At 37.7% G+C, this 19,071-nt stretch overlaps 1 protein-coding gene across 1 annotated transcript; it reads left to right on the forward strand.

Moving 5' to 3' along the window:
- Window positions 1-1,457: 1,457 nt before the first annotated feature.
- Window positions 1,458-18,819, forward strand: LOC132311427 (disease resistance protein RUN1-like). The gene is made up of 6 exons (XM_059809332.1): window positions 1,458-2,109; window positions 14,491-15,586; window positions 15,762-16,046; window positions 16,146-17,168; window positions 17,274-17,778; window positions 18,213-18,819. The coding sequence occupies exons 1-5, from the start codon at window positions 1,628-1,630 to the stop codon at window positions 17,763-17,765; spliced, it is 3,378 nt and encodes a 1,125-aa protein (XP_059665315.1). The 5' UTR covers window positions 1,458-1,627; the 3' UTR covers window positions 17,766-17,778; window positions 18,213-18,819.
- The last annotated feature ends 252 nt before the right edge of the window (window positions 18,820-19,071 follow it).

Below are 19,071 nucleotides of genomic sequence, written 5' to 3' on the forward strand. Positions count from 1 at the left end.
TACGTTAATTATCAATAAAATTCTCTATCCAAATGGCAAATTCCATTCAAGGAATTTAAGTTCCAGCAACTTATCATTTTTCTTGCAATGTTTAATTATGTTATTTACATATTAATCATTGTTTTATGCAATCAAATTCAATGACAATCTTTGATCAGATTACAGTCATTTTAATTCGGCCAGTTCATTCCATTGCACTCATTGCTTTTCAGTCAATTTCAGTTCAGCCAGTTCCTTTATAGTCCATTTCAATTCAAACAGTTTATTTAAATTTCTTTACTTTACATTGCATTTATTTTCTTTTAAACACTACTATATAAAAAGTCATTACATCAAGGCAGAAAAAGAATTTAGCCGAGAGTTCTTTCTATTTTCTCTCTTGCACAATTACCTGAAGTCAGCCACCAAAAAAGATAATTTGGTGTTCAAATTATTTTTGAGTATTTACATATTTTGGCACGCCCGCAAACTCCATCGGTCTTGTGAGCTAAATAATGCGCAAATATAATCACCCGCTCGAGAATTAAAGGTAGTGAATACTTTGATTTGACTCTTAATTTTGGCAGGGTGTTGGGACAATCGATTACTTGGGGCAAGGTGTAATTTCCTTTTCACTTCTTTCCGTAGGACGCGTGATTTAAACTGAGTAGTACTATTTTAGGGCTTGTTTGGGAAGTGTTGTGTGGTGTAGTGTAATACTCTAGCCTATAACAGAACTAGTGTTTTGTGATGTGGTGTTCTGAAATGGGAACAAAACATGTTTGGCGACGAAAATTTGGGGTGAGAATTTTGAAACAGAAACATGGTAGAACATGTTTGGCAAGGTATTCTATTTCAAGAAATAAGAGAACAAAACATATTTGGCAAGTATTTGTGTTTTTTAGTGTTTTATTTATAACTTTATTAAGTATAAAGTTATAAATTAATTATTGTATAATTTTAGTATACAATTGTGTAATGCTTTACACAGCTTAATTGTTACCAAAAAAATTTAAAATTACTACTATATTTATAAAATTTGAAAGATGATGTATCATAAAAAAAAATATACAGTATATGCATATTTTTTATTTTTTATGCTGAATTTTTATTTTGAACTTACATTCTTAAAAATTCATATTTTGATTAATATGTTCATATATTTTAAGTGTTTTTATGCTAAATTTTGATTTTGAACTTACATTCTTAAAAATTCATATTTTGATTAATATTTTCATATTTTTTATTTTTTATACTGAATTTTTTATGCTCAATTGAAGAAAGAATAATTCTGAAAAATTTAAATTAACACAAACAAAATCTGAATAATTTCCAGCAGACAAAAGCCTTTCATTCAGGCAGGACCCACTGCCTCCCGTATTATTACTCTGAAATATTAACCACTTGCATTCGAGTCTTTTCACAACAAAAAGGACTTCACTACAGAACTTTGAAGGGATACCCTCCACTAACTCTGAAAAAAAAGGTTTCACGGAAAATGCCTGGCGACTTCTTTATATGTACGGATATCCTCCAGAGAAAAGCAGAGAATATAGGAACGAAAAAATATAATAAAACAAGGGAGAGATCTTTTGAAGTATCAGAAAAACACTGATTTGCATTCACAAATTAGTAAAGCTGTTAACATATGGCTTCTTCTTCTTCTTGCTCTCAATGGATTTACGATGTCTTTTTGAGTTTTAGGGGTGAAGACACTCGTAAGAACTTTGTGGAACATCTCTACGTAGGTCTGCAACAAAAAGGAATTTACACTTTTAAAGATGACAAGAAACTCGAGAGAGGAAAATCGATTTCTCCGGAACTTCTTAAAGCTATTAAGAGATCGAGATTTGCAGTCATCGTTTTCTCAAAGAACTATGCTTCTTCCTCATGGTGCTTGGAAGAATTGGTGGAGATCATTGAATGCAGCAAGAACGGACAAACAGTTTTGCCAGTCTTCTACAACGTAGATCCTGCAGAAGTACGGAAACAAACAGGGAATTTCGCAGAAGCCTTTGCCAAACATGATGAAAGATTCTGCAACAACAAGGAAAAGGTGCAAAGGTGGAGGGCAGCTTTGGTGGAGGCAGCAAATTTAAGCGGTTGGGATTTAAACAATACAGCAAATGGGTAAAAATATTTACTCAATTTATATTCTGTCATTTCGCTTTCAATAACCATAAAAGAAAAAAAAGAAAATCCATTTAGCTTTCCTTATTTTATTTAATTCTGTTTTTGTTTGTTATGGTAACCAAGAACTTCATCATTAATATGGTCGGAAATTCTGCTGGTTCTTTTATTTTTTTATTTTTTGGGTTCAGTAAATACTCTCACCCACACTTTTGTCCACATCAATTCAAACCTCTTCCCTCCCCTCCTCTTTCAAAATGGGGAGGGGGCTCGACTTTCTTTCTTTTCTCTTAAGAAAAATGCTGACCGGTATTATAGGTGTATTGCGCGAGGGCTGAGATCAACCCAAAATCGAGTTCCATTTGTTGAGGTTGGCGTCTAGTCATGTTTGTTTTGACCAGGGGTTGAGAGGTTCTTGGCCTTTTGTCTCTCCAACTATAGATGCACCTGTATTATAGGGTGCCGAGGGCTGAGATCAACTCAATAGAGTCCCGTTTGTTAAGGTTAGTAGTAGACTTCCCCATCTAGTGTAAAGGACAGATTTTTGACTCGTCTCTCATGGGGTAAGCCCCTGGGTTTTTAATTGAGGCAAAGATCATGTAGCCGAAGGGATATATTACTCTAAAAAAAAACCAAAATGTTTGTGTCAAACTAGAACCAAGTCTGATTAAAACTGGATATTTACTATAATTATTATGAGTTCTTAAAATATTTTAGAAGTTCATTCAATGTATTATAATAAATTTATATTTTTGTCAAGAAACTCATACATACCATTCACACACTCATTTTACTTCTTTGGAGATCCATTTAGGAGATAAAAGAGATACCATTGGGCCACAAGGCCATTGGTTATAATTGTTTGGTCGTAAAATGCATGGGCGTGCCATGATTCTAATGAATCCAATAGAGGCCGAACAATTTCTATCAGGCGATTGTGAAAAGGGTCTGGAATGATCACCCTTTGTAGGTTCTTTTTGCCTTTTTCAAGGACTTCGGAATTGTACAAATTGTGGGAGAAGAAATTAATTAAAGAAACCGATAAGGGAATTGAAAGACTGAATCGAAAAACTAAACTACTTGGTGAAAGTTGAAGTGTTCAAAATGCAGTACTATAAACGGAAAATGAAGAACTATAAACGGAAAGGAAAAGATAAGTCAAGTATGTTGATGTGTTGTCCGGAAATTCTATTTATAATATACTCTACTTTTGACGGTTCTTCCATGAGCCCTAGTAACTTCCTTCTTTCCTTATTTGTAACTTCTAGTGACTAGTTAACTTCCCATGATTTTCTCAATCTATTCTTATTTCTTCTGAAACTAGTGCTAACTAGTCTACTAACTACTCTTGTATTGCTGGCAAGTGTCATATGTAAAAAGACTTTGGGAATTTGACTTTTGGTCAAACTTTACTCAATTATGTCACCAATCCATGTCCATTCTTGCCGCATCACTTGTGATGGATGTATAATTTAAATACCTGTGGATAAGGGAAGGTTGTTAAATTAACGAACTAGCTCATAAGATTGAGATACGCTCTACAAACTGCGATAAGGATTACCAATTGAGATAGGCTCTACAAATTGCGATAAGGATTACCAATTGAGATAGGCTCTACAGACTACGATAAGAATTAAATCTACAGATTACGACAAGGATGAAGAGGATGGTAACTTTACGTGACATCCTGACCAAAGCCCTATAAAGAAAGGGGGCTAATCGACGTTTTGAGGTATGCAATAAACCCTAACTCAATTTCTTGATTTCTCTAAAGAGATTACTTCGCACACTAACTTGTTCGTTGGAGCCTACTCCACCGGTAACACACTGATGCTTGTAGGATCACCTTTTCTTCTCTTTGTTCAGGAAGTCAGATCAGATCCGGGTTACGCAGAATCCATCATCAACAATTGGCGCCGTCTGTGGGAAAAAATTTTTGTTCTCTAAACAAAGCATGGTTCGATTGTGATCTAGTCTGGCTGCTGGCGAGGATGAAGCGTTGCAGGCTTCTGATACAGGGACTCGACGGGATAACCCCCCGTTATCCCAAACAATCAGGAACGCGTCGCAGCATTGGAACAATAGGTTCAAACCTTAAATGAGGGAATGAACTAGTTAGTCCAGCAAAATGCGATGATTCTGCAATGCTTAGCCGCCCCCAACGAGGAGAGAAACAGTGAAGTACCCAACAATGACTCCCTTAGGATTAACAACGACGCTGAGCTTAGTTAATAGGGGGTCAATAGAGGAGCCATATCGGTCTCCAGAATGGAATACCACCAGGCTTCGTGGAGATACTTCTAGTTATGTTGGTGACAAGACTGAGGACGTCACTCATTGGATCTAGAGATACAGGATCTGAAAGCTAGGGTTGAAGATATCATGCAAGCAATGAAAGGGAAGGGCCAGGCCGCAGTGAATGATATGGTACAGAAGACCAACCTGGCTTTTAGCTCAGCTGTTATGAGTTGTTCTCTACCTAGCAAATTCAAGATGCCAACTCTTGAGAGCTTCGATGGGACGCGGGACCCTCTCAACCATTTGGAGACCTACAAAGCTCTTATGTATTTTCAAGCCGTACCGAACGAGATTATGTGCAGGGTTTTCCCTACCACACTAAAGGGTTGGGCTCGTCTCTGGTTCAATAAATTAAAGCCAGGCTCCATTGAAAACTTTAAAGAGTTGAGCAAACAATTCATAGGACACTTCATCACTAGGCAAAGGTATAGGAGACCATTAACACATTTATTGAATGTGCAGCAGCAGAAGGGAGAGCCTCTTCGTGATTACATAAGTCATTTTAACACTGAAATGCTGCAGGTAGAAGAGGTGGATGACAAGGTTGCCCTCACACCCTTTATAGGAGGACTACAGATCTCTAAGTTCCTATTTTCCTTGTCAAAGGAAGCCCCTACGAGCATAACAGAGTTAATGGTTAGAGCGCCGAAGCACATGAATGCTGAGGATGCTATAAATGCACGAAAAAACAAAGATGGTGAAGATAGGAGGTCGGATAAAAAGAGGCCAGCACCTAGCACTAGGGAGGAAAGGGAATCGAAGTACAAGAAATTCTCAAACAGCCAGGCTGACAAATCTTCTCATCGTCCAGTGAGCCCAGATAGGTATAATAACTACACCCCCCTAAATACATCTTTAGAGCAGGTCTTTCGGCAGATTCAAGATAACGCATCAATGAAATGGCCGCCAAAGCTAAAAGCTAATCCAACAAAGAGGTCTCGAGATAAATACTGTAGGTTCCACCGCGATCATGGACATAACACAGAAGATTGTTTCAACCTCAAAAACCAGATCGAGAACCTTGTTCGTCAGGGTCATTTACGCAAATTCACGACTGGGAATGGCAAAGAAAGCTCTAACCCAGCCCGAAAGGGCCGAGATGATCGCCCTCCTCAACACCAACCAATGGGTGAGATTAGAGTTATATCGGGTGGCTTCGCTGGTGGCGGGGAGACGAGTTTGGGTCGGAGGGCTTATGCTAGGAGAATTCGGAGTTTTTCAGAGGTGAATGAAGTTAGAGTGACAAGTATTCCAACAAAATTACCGCGAGTTGATGAGCCGGTCATGACCTTTTCTGTATAAGATGGCAAGGGAATTCACCATCCCCATGATGACCCTCTGGTAGTTTTCATGGTCGTTGTTAATTTCATTGTTTGACGAATACTGATAGACAATGGTAGCTTGGTTGACATACTATTTCTTGGGGTTTACGACAAATTGAAAATCGGCAGAGAAACTCTGACCCATGAAGTCACCACTGGTGGGATTTTCAGGCGACAAAGTATATCCACTGGGGGCAGTTACCCTTCCAGTCACTGCAGGAACCAATCCTAAGCAGGTCACTATAATGGTGGACTTTTTAGTGGTGGACTGTTCATCATCATACAACATTATCCTAGGGAGGACAACATTGAATGCCATGAAAGTAATCACTTCCACTTACCATCTCCTGATGCGTTTCCTAACTAAATATGGTATGGGAGAGCTAAGAGGGGACCAAACAATGGCTCAAGAATGTTATGTTACCTCTATCAGAAAAACAAAATCGCAAGAGGCACTTATGATTGAAAGGCTGGAAGGGAGAGATAGGTAAGACTTTCATAGAGCGGAACCTACAGAGGAGCTAGAAGAGGTCATCCTTAGTGATGGTGAGCCTGAGAAGAAAGTGAGTATAGGGTCTTTACTCTGCCCAGGTATCAAAGATGAACTTACTCAATTCCTCAAGAAGAATCGAGACGTATTTGCATGGGCGCATGAAGACATGCCGAGTATAGACTCAACTATCATGGAGCACCGCTTAAATGTAAATCCTAACTTCAAACCTATTAGACAAAAGAGGATGACTTTCACTCCAGAGAAGAATTAGGCTATATCAGAAGAGGTGGAAAAGCTCTTAAAAGCCAACTTTATTCAAGAGGTGTACTACCTCGACTAGATGGCAAATGTGGTCCTAGTGAAGAAGGCAAATGGAAAGTGGAGGCTATATGTGGATTTCATCAACCTTAACAAAGCTTGCCCGAAGGACAGTTTTCCTCTCCCAGGAATCAATATGCTCGTTGAGGGAATGGCTGGACACGAACTACTAAGTTTCATGGATGCATATTCTGGGTACAACCAAATATCTATGTACACCTCAAATAGAGAAAAAATGGCTTTCATCATTGACAAAGGTTTGTACTGTTACAAAGTAATGCCTTTTGGGCTCAAGAACGCTGGAGCAACATACCAGAGGCTAGTGAATGCAATGTTTTAAGCACCAAATTGGTAGAAACATGGAGGTATATGCTGATGACATGTTGGTGAAAAGCTTAAAAGCTGAAGACCATTTGACTGACCTGCGGGAGACCTTCGAGGTACTTAGGAGGCATAAGATGAAACTCAATCCCAGTAAGTGTGCCTTTGGGGTTTCCTCAGGAAAGTTCTTAGGATATATGGTAAGCAGAAGAGGAATTGAGGCCAATCCAGAAAAGGTCTGAGCAGTCATTGACATGAGATCACCAAGATTAACCAAGGATCTACAACGACTAACAGGGAAGATTGCTGCCTTAAGTAGGCTAATCTCTCGGTCAATTGACAGGTGCCTACCTTTCTTTCGTGTGTTAAGGAAGGCTTTTGAATGGACCCTAGAGTGTGAGCAGGCGCTCAAAGAACTAAAGCAATACCTTAGTTCTCCCCCACTACTGTCTCGAACCATATCTGAAAAGGAACTATACATATACCTTGCGGTCTCCACGACAGCTATCAGTTCAGCTCTGATACGAGAAGAAGAAGAAGAAGAAGGGGTCCAAAGGCCAGTGTACTTCGTGAGTAGACCACTCAGGGGTGCGGAGGAAATATATCCAAGGATGGAACAGTTGGCCTTTGATTTAATTGTGTCCGCCAGGAAACTGAGACCATACTTTCAAGCGCATACGATAGTGGTGCTAACAGATCAACCCCTCCAATAGGGCCTACACAAGCCAGAAAGCTTTGGTCGACTGATGAAATAGTCAGCAGAGTTAGGAGAGTTCGACATTCAGTACAAGCCAAGAACAGTCGTAAAGGCTCAGGTGTTGGTTGATTTCTTAGCTGAGTTTACCCCACTAGAAGAGGAGAAACAACCCCAATTTTTGACAGAACTAGGTTCAAGTGAGTAGATGGGCCTAGAATTAGTCTGGAACTTGTTCGTGGATGGGTCATCTAATGTTCAGGCTAGCGGAGCCGGGCTTGTTCTTGTCTCCCCAGAGGGAGAAAGTATACAATACGCACTTCGGTTTGGTTTCAAAGCAACCAACAACGAGGTAGAGTATAAAGCCTTGATAGCAGGATTAAATGGGGCAAATACCCTAGGGGTTGAGCAATTAAAGGTGTACACTGACTCCTAGTTGGTCGCTGGACAAGTTTGAGCAGAATATGAGGCAAGGGATGAGAAGATGAAGAGTTACCTACAGAAGGTGGAGGAATTAAATAATCACTTCCAGAGATTCTCAATTCATTAAATACCACGAGAAGAGAATGGGAAAGCTAGCTACTACATTGGAACCTGAGATCAATAAGACTATACTACTGGAATATTTGGACGAACCATCTATATCTCAGGAGAGACAAATTGAAGTGCAACAAGCGATATTGAGTATGGAATGGGCAGATCTTATCATCAGATATATCAAAGATGGGATACTACCAGCACACCGAGTAGAAACTCGAAAGGTTAAGATACGGGCAGCTAGGTATACACTTATCAAAAGGGTGCTCTATAAGAAAAGCTTCTTCATGCCGTATTTACGATGCGTTTCTAGTGAGGAAGCTGACTACATTTTGAGGGAGATCCACCTAGGAGTTTATGGCAACCATGCTGGGGGTAGGTCACTTGCTAACAAGGCCATCCGACAAGGATACTATTGGCCCACCATATAGAAAGATGCACTTGACTTCGTTAAAAAAAGTGCGACAAGTGTCAACGATTTGCTAACATCCTGAGACAACCGTCAGAAGAGATGACTCCCATGTCAGGACCATAGCTATTTGCTCAATGGGGAATGGACTTGATTGGCCCTCTCGTCAAGGGTAAAGGGTAGACTAAGTATGCCATTGTTATGGTTGATTACTTCCCTAACTGGGTAGAAGCTAAGCCTCTGGCCAAGATCACAGAGAACAATATAAGGAATTTCGTGTGGAAGTTAATAGTTTGCAGATTTGGGATTCCTAGAGTGATTGTCACAAACAATGCAAAACAGTTCGACAACTCGGACTTGAAAATTTTTGTTCCGAGCTCGGGATTCAAATTCATTTCTCATCGCCAGGACATCCCCAGGCGAATGGACAGGCCAAAGTTACTAACAGAACAATCCTTCAGATGATCAAGACTCGACTCGACGCTTCAAAGGGACTGTGGCCTGAGCAGCTGCCGAGTGTACTATGGGCTTACCGTACTACTGTAAGGACTCCCACAGGGGAAACCCCTTTTCTTTTAGCGTTTGGAAGTGAGGCAGTAGTCCCTATAGAGATTAGCTTTAAAAGCTTTAGGAAGGAGCACTACTAGCCCAAGCAGAATAAAGGAGAGACCAAGCCTAGATTAGGATGGTTGCCTATCAACAGAAGGTTTCCAAGTATTACAATGCTCGGGTCAAGCCTAGGAGGTTCTCAGTAGGAGATTTAGTACTTTGCAAAGTTACTCAAGCAACTAAGGATTTAACCATAGGGAAACTGGGTCCCATATGGAAAGGGCCTTACAAAGTTACGCGATGTCAGCGACCAGGAACATACTGGTTGGAGGACTTAGAAGGAAAACCACTACCTCACCCATGGAATGTTAAGCATCTGAAGAAATATTATCAGTAAACAATTTCAGTTTATTCTCAATTTATTATTTGTTTTTGCTAATAATTCTAGTTTCAATAATTGTTTCATTCTCTACGAATGAATGTCTTCAATAGCCTTGTTATCAACTTTAGTTTTAATAAAGTATTCCCTACTTGGATCAGTTGTTTCAAATAATTCATTATCACTTTGATATGTTAAGATATTCATATTAAATGGATGCGCTAAGTGTAGTTCATACTAATCTACTTCCCTTGTTAAAGGGTGAGCTGGGTGAAACTCATAGTAATTTACTTCCCTTGTTAAAGGGTGAGCTGGGTGAAGCTCATAGTAATCTACTTCTCTTATTAAAGGGTGAGCTGGGTGAAGCTCATAGTAATCTACTTATCTTATTAAAGGGTGAGCTGGATGAAGCTCATAGTAATCTACTTTCCCTGTTAAAGGGTGAGCTGAGTGAAGCTCGTATTCATCTACTTACCTTATTACAGAGACTGAGTAAAGCTCGTCTTAATCTACTTTCCTTATTAATGGGACGAGCCGACCAAAGATGTCAATAAAATGAAATAGAAAATAACATAATGCGACAATCGCAATGGCAAAACATAATTGTCCATCCTACTCATTAGCCCTACAAATATAAATGGAAACTAATGGCAAAGAAAGAGAAGTTTCAAGCACAAAGAGAAAAATGGGAGCAAATAAATGAATGGCTACACATTTATCCTATTCGGAGTCACTCACTTCATCCAGTTGAATGACATAGAAGTCTTGGTCTACAAATTCAGACGCAGCACGATTCCGAAAATCTTTGAAGCCATCAAAGTAGGCCTTCGACATAATCTCCTTGAAGGTTGATGAGGCTTTAAACTCATCAACTGCATTGGATCTTTCCACCATCAGTTTCTGGGACATCTCCTTGTTGAGCTTTTGCATATAAGATGCATGACAAGCTCGCTCTGCTTCTAACTTAGCACGCACTGCTTGTGGAGCGGCCTCATGTTTATCACACTCCAATTGTAAATTGGCTTGGTGTTGGGAGCAAGTAGAAGCCAACATATTGGTATAATGCTCCCCTCCTTTTGCAGCTAGACACGATAAGTAATACACGTGTGTATTGACTTTTACACACATGGGAACAAAAAGTTACAATTAAGAGGAAAAGAAAAGCTAAATAAAAACAGAGGATGGTGAGAGAGTTAACCCGTGCGAGATCATGCATGAGCCGGTTTAAAATCTTAGTTAGAGAGCGAGAATTCAGATACATCATATCCTCCTTCGACAAAGACTCACTTATCTTCGTAAAAGCAAGTTGAGCATTGCCTAGAACAGATGCTGCTAAAGAGTAGGGGTCTGAGGGGAGTACCCCTACTTCAGTAAGGAGTGGCCTAGTCTCATCCACAAGTTAATGAGGGAATTGCGAGTCGGATACATGTGGAGAAACAACTGAAATAGGTAAGACTCTTTGTGTTGTAATAGTAGGCTTCTCTGTTTTCCTCTTGGCGGGGGAAGTAGGTGGGAAGTCACTTGAGCCTTCTTTGAACTGAGCTAGAAGCCTCTTATTAAGTTTTTGGGATATAGTTACAGAGGACTTGCCAACAGGCTGAGGACCAATCCCATGGGTAAACAAAGTCTGAGGTGTCACGAGTGAAGTCCAGTCCCTCACTGAGTGGTTAAAGGCTTCCTTTATTCGCTGGAGATCATTAAATGAAATGGCAATCTCTTTAAAGCCTGAGAGGACAACAACTCTGTTAATAACTCAAACAATTTTTTTTTTTTTTTTTAAAACAAAGAGGGTATCATTATAGACAACTCACCAGTGGAATTCTGACTACACCATGCACGAGGAATGGAAGTCCCTATTCGCAGGAAAGCACTTTCATCAGGAAAGAACTCCCAACCATCACTAGAAATGAAAAAGAAATGGTTTTTCCATGGTTTGTGCTTAACGGGAATTCCAGAGATAATAATTCTATCCCGTGGGGAGAAGTACAACCAGTCACCCCTATTGGGAATGTAGCAATGAAGAAACTCCTAGATAGTGAGCAAGGTATTACAACAAGCTCGCTACAGAACTAAACAACCCATCATAGTTCTCCAGGCATTCGGGGAGAGTTGAGTCGGAGCAAGATTAAGGTGACACAACAGTTCCCTGATAAAAAGAGGGATTGGAAAACGCAATCCAGCAATGAAAGCAGACTCATAGAAACAAATCTCAATTAGGTAAAAGGAGGACGCTCTATCATCAAGTGAAGGAAGTCTGAGAGCAACACTGTCTAGAATTGAATAAGTTTGCCTGATCCGATCTAGATCATGTGGGGTAAGGGAGCCTGCTATATACTGTACTAGATGTGTCTCTAACGAAGCCAAATCAGACTGGTGGTGTTCCTCGTCTGACATAGTGTTGGATTCTGGGTGAAACATGCTAGCAGTAACACACGCTACTGTATGCAAGAGCCTATCCCCCTGGACTCCCGCGAGCTGACCAGGCAGCTCGACCCCCGACTGTATTCGTGAAGTGGCAATATGAGTCAAGCTAATGGACAAAGCTCTACTATCTAATAATCAAACCAACTTATTGTAAAAATACGGGGTGAACGGTTCTACAATTCTAACTATATATTATTATGTAATATTTGGGAATTATCGTTCCGGTTTGTTAAATTAACGCACTATCTCACAAGATTGAGATAGACTCTACAGACTACGATAAGGATTACAGATTAAGATAGGCTCTACAGACTACGATAAGGATTACAGATTACGATAAGGATTAAACTTACAGACTACGATAAGGATGAAGAGGACGGTAACTCTACATGACATCCTGACCTAAGCCCTATAAAGAAAGGGGGCTAATTGACGTTTTGAGGTATGCAATAAACCCTAACTCAATTTCTTGATTTCTTTAGAGAGATTACTTCGCACACTGACTTGTTCATTGGAGCCTACTCCACCGTTAACACACCGGTGCTTGTAGGATCACCTTTTTTTCTCTTTGTTCAGGAAGTCAGATCAAATCCGGGTTACGCATAATCCATCATCAACAACTTGCAACTTTATGATAGGGTGTAAACAATAATAATTTTTTATTTTATGAATATGTTTATCGTGTCACTTATGATGCATTTGCCAGCACTTCATTGAAATTTGAATTGAAACAAAATTACTAAAATTTTAAACTAATAAACCCGGGTTTGAGGGTTTGTGACTTATCTACCAATATTTTTATTTTATATTTTTTAAAATTATCCACTCTTACTTTATTAGGATTATTTAAATATTAACATATATACTAAGAAGTATGAAAATTGATACCGGATACGGATACGACACGGATATTGTACGACCGGGATACGACAAATAATATATATATATATATATATATATATATATTTATATATATTGCTCTCGCAAAAAGTCTAAAGAGTTAGGGCTTATAAGCCACATAATTATTAGTTTTAGGAATTTGGGAGAGATAATTAATTAAGGAAACAAGTCAACCTTTTTTTCTCTCTCTTCTGTCCATGTTCTTTCTTTCTCTCTCTTGGTTAACCCTCAACCAATTTGCTTATTTCTCTCTTAGTTTGAACACATGAATTTTTTAAGACGAGGCTATTTTAAAGCTCAAATATATGAAAAAAAAAAAAAGAAAAAAAAGACAAAATAGAATTAAATAGCATGTAAATTTTTTGTGACGAGGTTATTCCAAAGCTTAAAAACGCAAACAAATAAAAAAATAAAAAAAATTCTCAAATAGAATAAAAGTCACAAACATGATAGATGAAGTCCAACTTACGAGAACCTAGTATGTCAGCAGCGAGGAAGGATGGAATGCAGGTGGAGAGACTCTTTGATTGAAAGACAGAGTTAACTATGAGCAAGAAAGAGACAAATTCTTTGAGGGTTAATCAAGGGAGAGAAAAAGACAGATTTGTTGAGGGTGTTAACTAAAAGAGAGAAAGAGAAAACGTGGAGAGAAGAGAGAGAAAAAAGCTTGATTTGTTTCATTAATTGCGAATGATTCTTTCTTAATTAATTATCTGGATCTCTCAAATCCATAAAAATAGGAATTGTGTGGCTTATAAGCGCAAGTTTTTTAGACTTTTTGCGAGAGCGCTCTCGCAATAGCACTACTCTAAAATTATCTTTTATCAATCTACTAATGAAAAAAAAAAACTGTGTTTTGTTGGGAAAGAGAAAGAGAGAAAGAAACAAGAGGATTAGGGCATTGTTAGAAAAAGAATTAGGGGTTAGTTAAAAGCAAAGGTAAGAATCCATAGAAGAGAAGAAATTCATGGAAACAACGTAAAATATTATTGTGAAAAGAAAAACAGAAGTATTAAGGGTTTGTGAAGAAAGGAAATAAGAAGAAGAGGAGAGAGAGGACCATCAACCGACAACGAATATCTTGGTCGGTGGGAGAAAAAGAGAGCAAAGTTCACCTTTCAAGAGTTTGAATCTTTGAACTAAAATATAAGCCTAAATATATGATTGTTTTAATATAAAATATCCTTATAAAAAACAACTTTTAATTAATTATGTCATCACTACCATATTTTGGGAAGTTAGTACACAATTCCTCCTAATTACACTTCAACACAACTTTCTTAAAACTCCCCAAGAATGTACTTATCAAAAAAAAAAAAAATCCCCAAGAATATGACGTGTCCGAATATTTAAAAATAAATAAAAAATTCAGATACATATTTTGGCATGTCCGACACATATTGGGGCGTGCCCAACGCGTGTCAGTGCCAAGACGGATTCTTTGCCCATTTTTAGATGTGTCCATGCTTCCTAGCATATATATGATAGAAGGCAATGATGATAAGGATAATAATACATAAAATCAACATTTTAAAGATGCATTAATCTAGTTCTACCAGTTTGAATTTATGCTTTCTTGTTTTGGTAAACGACAATGTGATATTTGGTGTTTAGTATTATATGACAATTTATAAGTTACAGTTTAAAAAAAAAGGTTCCATCATAGTTGTTTCAATTTATATTTATCCTTTTATACAATTTCATACCATCTTAATTAATGTGCTTTGTACTTGATAGGCATGAGGCGAAGTTTATCCAAGAAATTGTTCAAGAGATTTTTAAAGAATTGGGGTCGACTATACCACTAAGTGTTGCCAAGTACGAAGTGGGGTTAGTTTCCCGTGCGAATAAAGTGATTAGTTTGTTGGACAATGGTTCAAAGAATGTGCACATTGTAGGAATCTGTGGAGCTGGCGGAATAGGAAAAACAACCATTGCTAAAGCTGTTTACAATCAAATATTTGATCAATTTGAAAGTTGTTGTTTCCTTAACAATGTGAAAGAAGAAGCTTCAAAACAACATGGTCTAACTTGTCTCCAAAAACATCTCTTGAATGACATCCTAATGGAAGAAGATTCCCAGATATCTAATGTTGACTATGGAATCTGTATGATAAAGAGAAGACTTTGTTACATAAAGGTTCTTGTAGTTCTTGATGATGTGGATCACTTGAAGCAATTAGAAAGTTTAGTAGGAGGAAATGATTGGTTTGGTTTTGGAAGTACAATTATCATAACAACTAGAGATGAACGTTTATTAGTAGAACATAAAATTGATCATGAAATATACAAGGTTGACCTATTGAATGACAATGAGGCACTTGAGCTTTTTAGTTGGCACGCCTTCACAAAAAACCATCCTGCAGAGGATTTTTTGTTTCTCTCATGGAGTGTAATAAAGTATGCCCAAGGCCTTCCATTAGCTCTCCAAGTTTTGGGTTCTTTTTTATTTAAGAGAAGCAGAAAAGAGTGGGAACATGAACTAGATAATTTGAAAAGAATTCCAAATAGAGAAATTCATGAAGTTCTTAAGATAAGTTTTGATGGCCTCAATGATACAGAGAAGGATCTATTCCTCGACATTGCTTGTTTCTTTAGAGGGTGTGATATAGATTATGTAATGGACATACTAGGCAGTAGTGGGTTTCACCCGCGTATTTCAATTCTTATTGAACGGAACTTGGTAATCTCAAACTGCAGCACCCTTTCGATGCATGATTTGATACAAGAGATGGGTAAGGAAATTGTTCGTCAAGAATCAGTTGACGACCCCAGCAAACGTAGTAGGTTGTGGTTTCATGAAGATATCTATAAAGTATTCAGAGAAAATACGGTATGATCTAACTACATATAAGTTTCTTTCCACACATGCAAGTTGTGCAAAACAAGAGAATTTGTTTTATATTTTTTCAAAGAAGCTGTAGTGTACACTTGCATACTTTAATTAGTTTTTACAGTACTAGTTTTAACGGTACGTGGAAACTTAACAAAATGTTTTTGGTTATTAGGCAACAGAATCAATTAAAGGCATTATGCTAAACATTCCTCATGGCCTTCTGTTAGAGGAGTTATGTGTACATGTTGATGCCTTTGAGAAGATGAAGAAACTTAAGCTGCTCAAGCTCAATGGCATACGACCTTGTGAACATCTTACATATCTTTCACATGAGCTGTGTTATCTTGATTGGGACGGTTACCCGGCAAGATTTTTTCCATCCAATTTCTATCCAAAAAATCTTGTTCTCCTTCGCCTTCATCGTAGTCAAATTAAACAAATATCAATGGGTATCAAGGTATGATCACAATTTATTAGCAGAATTTATACATGTATATAGTATTCTTGGTTTATTGATTAAACTAATTATTTCTTTCATTGCTGGTTTGCCTAGCAGTTTCTAGAGAAGTTGAAATTTCTTGATCTCAGTCACTCCCTATATTTGGACAAAATTCCTGATTTGTCTTGTCTCCCATGTCTCGAGGATTTAAATCTTGAAGGATGTTCAAATCTAATTGAGGTTCACTTGTCAAATGGAGTTCATGAGAGGCTTGTTAGATGCAACCTCTCTAAATGTAAGAATCTGAGGATTCTCCCAAGAAGCATTAATTTGAAAAATCTTCAATTTTTCACTCTAGCAGGATGCTCAAAACTTGAGAAGCTTTCAGAGATTCAAGGAAATATGGTTTGTTTAGAGGAGCTTCATTTAGACGACACTGCGATAAAAGATTTGCCTTCATCAATTGAGCATCTTGAAGGGCTTAGACGTTTATCTCTAGAAGGGTGCCAAAAGCTTAATAGTGTTCTAACCAACATTTTTTCTAAAATGAAGGATTTAGAATACCTTGATATGGGGAGGACTGCTATTAAAAAGTTACCATCATCCATTGCACAGTTGAGTAATCTTGAGGAACTGTATGTCAGTGGCAATGCTTTTCAATCACCATCTTCGAAGATGCCAATTTCAGTGATGCAAAATACATTTCTGCGAAAGAGAACTGGTAATTCAACTTGTTTAGATTTGGAACTGCTCTCTGGATTGTGTGCTGTAACTCGTTTAAGTCTTCGGCACTGCAATCTAACAGAAGAATCATTTCCGAAAGATATTGGCAAGCTATCCTCAATGCGTTATTTAATTCTAAGTGAAAACAAATTTGCTAGCATACCAGAATGTTTCATTCAATTGACAAGCCTTATGTACCTTTATTTGGAACATTGTACAAGCCTCCGTTCATTGACATCACTTCCATCATCTATACGTTATGTGAATATGCATGGTTGCAAATCATTGGAACGGTATCAATTCCCACCAAGTGTACAAAATCCAGCCGATCGGGAATTCATATTCACAGGGTGCCACAAATTGGATGTGGATGGGAGGGACAACATGCCAAATATATCATCGCAAAGTCAGCTTCAGGTTCCTTCTCTCTCTCTCTCTCTATATATAGAAATATATGTATTGTGTATGTATGTGTGTGTGCATGCTTGTTTAAAACTCAGCTTCACCATTTGTATGAAACAGGAACTTGGTATAATCATTCTTCCGGGAAGAGATATTCCTCATTGTTTTAGTCATTGGAATGAGGGCTCTTCATTTTCTTTGCGGGTGGATTTACCTTCTTACGAAAATGTTAAAGGAATTGTCCTCTGTGCTGCTTTGGAAATATTTCATGGAATTGATATCCCACAAATTAATTTTGATCTCAAAATCAATGGTTATTCCATGAGCGAATGGTTTACGTACAATGACTTAACAGCAGGAGATAATGCACCACATCACATCTTTTTGAAACACAAAACGGAATATTATGATGAGCACTCTCGAGAGATTCGGCCAATTAAAAGTTTGATGGACAACAAATCTACACTCAGCACAGGCACTTCCAATGCTTGTGATGGCTGTCACATTCAGGCTTCAGTTACATTGAACTCCACACTACTCAAGCCATCCAGCAATCGAAAAGCAAAGGTCCATAAATTAGGTATTCATCTAGTAATGGAGGAGCAAGCTTAGACATCAAAGCAAGGTGAGTAGACCAAGTGATATACGCAAGCCTCAGTATGATAGTTTTTTTTATTTTTTTCGAAAATTAAGCCTTAGTATGATAGTTTTTTTTTTCTCTCTTCAAACTTAATTTTCCTAAATTCATCATGCAAATTAACTACTCAATCATTAATATAATCTTGAATTATCCATTATGCGCAAAATAGACAGATTTAAAGCAGGATCCCACCTTTCACTTGTTAATGTGTTATTCTTCTTATTTTGTTGAATTTATAATGGAGTTGTGGTACTCTTAATCAAAATAGCTATGAAAATTTATAAGAAATTTATGTAGAATAAGAAGTATAAAAAAGAAAAGGAAATTTGAATAAAAATTAGTTTGCTTCTGGCATCTTATTCATCTATATGGCCAAACTCTTATAATCGACAATGTGTTTGATTATGGCAATTTTGTAGGTTAATGGCATCATCTTTCAAGGACTTTTAGTTACTCCTTTGGCCTTGTTAGGAGTGGTGAGGATGCTTATTGTGATTGTGGAGCAGCAGCATCCTTTTAGATGATACTTTTGTTGTCAATTTTGTTTGTTTTTTTTTTTTGTTGCAATGAGAATGGTCTGTGGACTTTGGGGCTATTTTGTGTATAAAGAATTATGTGTGGTGTTATTTTGATACTCGATCTTTTGTATATGTGAAAAAATAAACTCCACATCAATGTATTATTTTAAATTAGGGATGGAGTCATTGACAGACGATTCTAGAGGACCTGGTAAAACATAAAAGGTTGTGAACGTACCAAGAAGATATGAAGCTTATTGATGGTCTTTTTGATTTACAGATCAAGACTCAAAATGCTTGTCAAAGTAGGTAAGGTTCTATTAATACAAGATTTTTTTTTTTTTCTAGTGGTAACATTCTAGACTAATTTTAATGTACTCTAGAAGCATAGTACAACAATATGTTCTACCTGTACAGTTGATTACTGAGTTACTCAACAAAATTTAGATTCAAACAGAAGTACTAAAAATTTAGATTCCAAATTGAATAGCAATTTGGAATTTGGTTCGTTAGTCCAGCTAGCCTATTCAATCTGTACAAAGTAAAGTACAACTAGTACAACCTCACAGTGTTTTACAACAGAAAAATTTGAACATGAACACTTCAACTAATTTATGTAGAGACCTGGAATTTATTTTATTTAAAAAGATTCCATCACAGATTGGTCATGATTTTTTCCAGATTTTTTTTTTTTTGAGTTCCGAGTTTGTTCATTTCGTTCCTTGTGTTTCAGGATTTGTCCGTTTCGTTCCATGAGTTT

Source organism: Cornus florida, unplaced genomic scaffold (assembly GCF_030987335.1).
Source record: "Cornus florida cultivar Cherokee Brave unplaced genomic scaffold, ASM3098733v1 CherokeeBrave_3.0.0_Hap2_Chr06, whole genome shotgun sequence".
Taxonomy (NCBI): Eukaryota; Viridiplantae; Streptophyta; class Magnoliopsida; order Cornales; family Cornaceae; genus Cornus; species Cornus florida.

Coding starts and splice junctions, on each gene's coding strand:
- LOC132311427 (XM_059809332.1), top strand. CDS start 1,628: ATGGCTTCTTCTTCTTCTTGCTCTCAATGGATTTACGATGTCTTTTTG. Junction 16,047..16,145: donor AAATATCAATGGGTATCAAG/GTATGATCACAA, acceptor TTTGCCTAGCAG/TTTCTAGAGAAGTTGAAATT. Junction 17,169..17,273: donor CATCGCAAAGTCAGCTTCAG/GTTCCTTCTCTC, acceptor TGTATGAAACAG/GAACTTGGTATAATCATTCT.